Here is a 2,346-nt window from a genome sequence, read left to right as displayed (position 1 = left end):
GCCGCGGGGTCCGCGCCGACGCCCTCGTCCTCGCCGCCCGCGAGCGACGGCGGCCCCACCCGCAGGTTGAGGAGGCCGTAGGACGTGCCGCCCCTGGTCACCTTCGTGATCGTCATGAGCGACCAGCTGTCGACGGTGCACTCGATGCAGTGGGCCGCGAAGTCCCGATCCTGCTGGGGGTCGTGCGGTCCGCGGCACGTCCACGTCGGCGGCCGCACCGCGTCCCCGGGCAGGTCGAGGCACGCGCGGCAGTAGGACCGCACGCACCGGGCGCACTCGAAGAGGCCCTTCGCCGCCGCCCTCGTCCGAGCGCAATCGTAGCAGATGTCGTAGTTCGGGCTCTCCGGGGCGCGGACGACGACGCACTGCCCGGCGACCAAGGCGTGCGAGACGAGTTGCACGGCGGCGGACCGCGACTCGGCGGGGGCGGCCGGGGCAGCGACAAAGATGGAAAACCGCAGCTGCGCCGTCGGGTCCTCCATGCCCTCGCCGTGCTCGTCGGACTCCTGGTCGGCGCCGCCGCCCTCGAGACGCGGCCGCGCCGCCTCGTAGGACTCGCCCGCGTACGGAGTCATGCCCCGGTACTTCGCGCCGGGCCGGCTCGTCGGGCTCCGCGGGTAGTAGGCCCGAAGGCACGCGACGGCGTCGTTGTCGGGCTTGGAGAGCTGCGTGAGCACCGGCGCTGCGCTCGTGCGCAGCGGCGCGAGCTCTTTTTCCACGTCTTCCAGCGAGATCGCGGAGCCGCCCTTGGGCGCGACGTAGTAGGCCTTGGCGTCCGACGGCTTGCGCGTGCAGAAGGGCGTCTGCACGCCGTCGAGGATGGCGTCCTCGATCGTCCCCGGCTCGTTGCAGATGACCTCGTCGGCGGACCCGAGTTCCGCCTGCGACGCGTTCAGCTGTGCCATGCGCTGCTGCGCGTTGCTCCGCTCGGCGTCCGTCGTCACGGCGTCCGTCCCCATGTCGAGCGTCGTGTCTAGAACGTGTCGCGCCAGCCCCGTCTCCCCGTCGTCGAGCAGCTCGAAGAAGGCGTCCTCGAGCGACTGCAGGTCGCCGAGCAGGCGACGGACCGTCGCGCTCGAGGGCGTCGCCTCGGGGCCCTGGGTCGCAATGACGCCCCCTGAACGCGACACCGCCGCGCCCATGGCGTCCATGTTGTCCACAAAATAGCTCGTGGCCCGCCGAGCAGCCCCCACGGCCTCGAGGAACGGCCGCCGCCGGAGATGGTCGTCGTAGGCGTTCATGTCCGCAAAGTTCAGCCGGTCGAGGTGCCGCTTGATGTACTTGAGGTCGTCCACGAGGCTGCACGCCTCGCAGAGCTCGGACAAAGACCGCAGGAAGCGCACGAGGCCCGCCGTCTGGAAGTTCACGAGGCGCACGGAGCCGTCGCACTGGCCCGCGGTCGACGCGACGTAGAGGCTCGAGCCCGCGTGGGGCGACACGACGAGGCCCACGGGCTGGGACAACCGGGCCATGCCCAGGGCGCCGTCCCCGTCGCCGCTCTGGAAGCGGTCGCCCACGAGCACCGCGTTCGCGACGCCGTCCGGGTCGCACGCGACGAGCTGGCAGCCGCCCACTGTCCCGACGACGACGCGCCGCCGCAGCGCGCCGTCGGAGTCCTTGACGAGGACCACGGCGACGCCCCAGATGGTGTCTTCGTGGGGGAAGGCGGCACCGTATTGCCGATGCCCGAGCCCCAAAAGGTTGACCTCGACGACAAAGTCCGGCGCCGCGGCCGCGGAATCGGCCCCCCAGACCGTCACGTAGCAGAGCGAGGCGTCGACGCAGACCTGGCAGGGCGCGCCCGAGAGCAGCACGCGGCGCTTGACCAGGACCTCGCGGCCGGGGACCAGCGGGAGCAGCACGTCCGCGACGAGAAGCGACCCGCCGCCGGCGGATCCCACGCACGCGATCACCATCGTCTGGTGGAGCGTCGGCGACGGCCGGCCCGAGCGCGCGAGGTCGAAGAGCTGGGCCTGCTCGAGGCCCGCGATCGCGGCGAGGCGGAAGACCTTCGAGGGCTCGAGGCTCGCGCTCCACCGGTACGGGTAGGAGACGACGACCAAGGCCGAGCCCTGCCCCGCGTCCGCGACGACGAGGAACTTGTCGTCGTCGATGAGCGCCATGCCGCTCGCGTTGATCATCTTGAGGGAAGAGGTGGGGTAGGTAAGGGTGGAGCCAGAAGGGGGGACCGCGGTCGTCAGCGACGTCGCGGGGCAGAACGCGCCGGCGACCCACGTCAGCTTCGCGGGGTTCTTGTTGCTCATGCTCACGATCATCCCCGACTCTAGTACCTACAGACGGGTCTGAAGTCCACGACGGCGGGGGGGACGGGAAACTGTGGGACGC

General features: G+C 71.3%; 1 protein-coding gene across 1 annotated transcript in view; it reads right to left on the bottom strand.

The window, feature by feature from the left end:
• AURANDRAFT_68626 (hypothetical protein) overlaps positions 1 to 2,346 on the bottom strand; it is a gene marked incomplete at both ends in the record, with an annotated part of 5,219 nt that overhangs the window by 464 nt on the left and 2,409 nt on the right. Inside the window, one exon of the mRNA XM_009044333.1 lies at positions 21 to 2,291. Within this exon, the coding sequence (XP_009042581.1) occupies positions 21 to 2,291 (2,271 nt within the window). The remainder of the gene's footprint in view (positions 1 to 20; positions 2,292 to 2,346) is intronic.

The sequence above is a fragment of the Aureococcus anophagefferens genome, assembly GCF_000186865.1.
Source record: "Aureococcus anophagefferens unplaced genomic scaffold AURANscaffold_257, whole genome shotgun sequence".
NCBI classification, from domain to species: domain Eukaryota; class Pelagophyceae; order Pelagomonadales; family Pelagomonadaceae; genus Aureococcus; species Aureococcus anophagefferens.
Note: the sequence above shows the minus strand (reverse complement) of the source record. Positions and strands in the feature narration are given on the sequence as shown.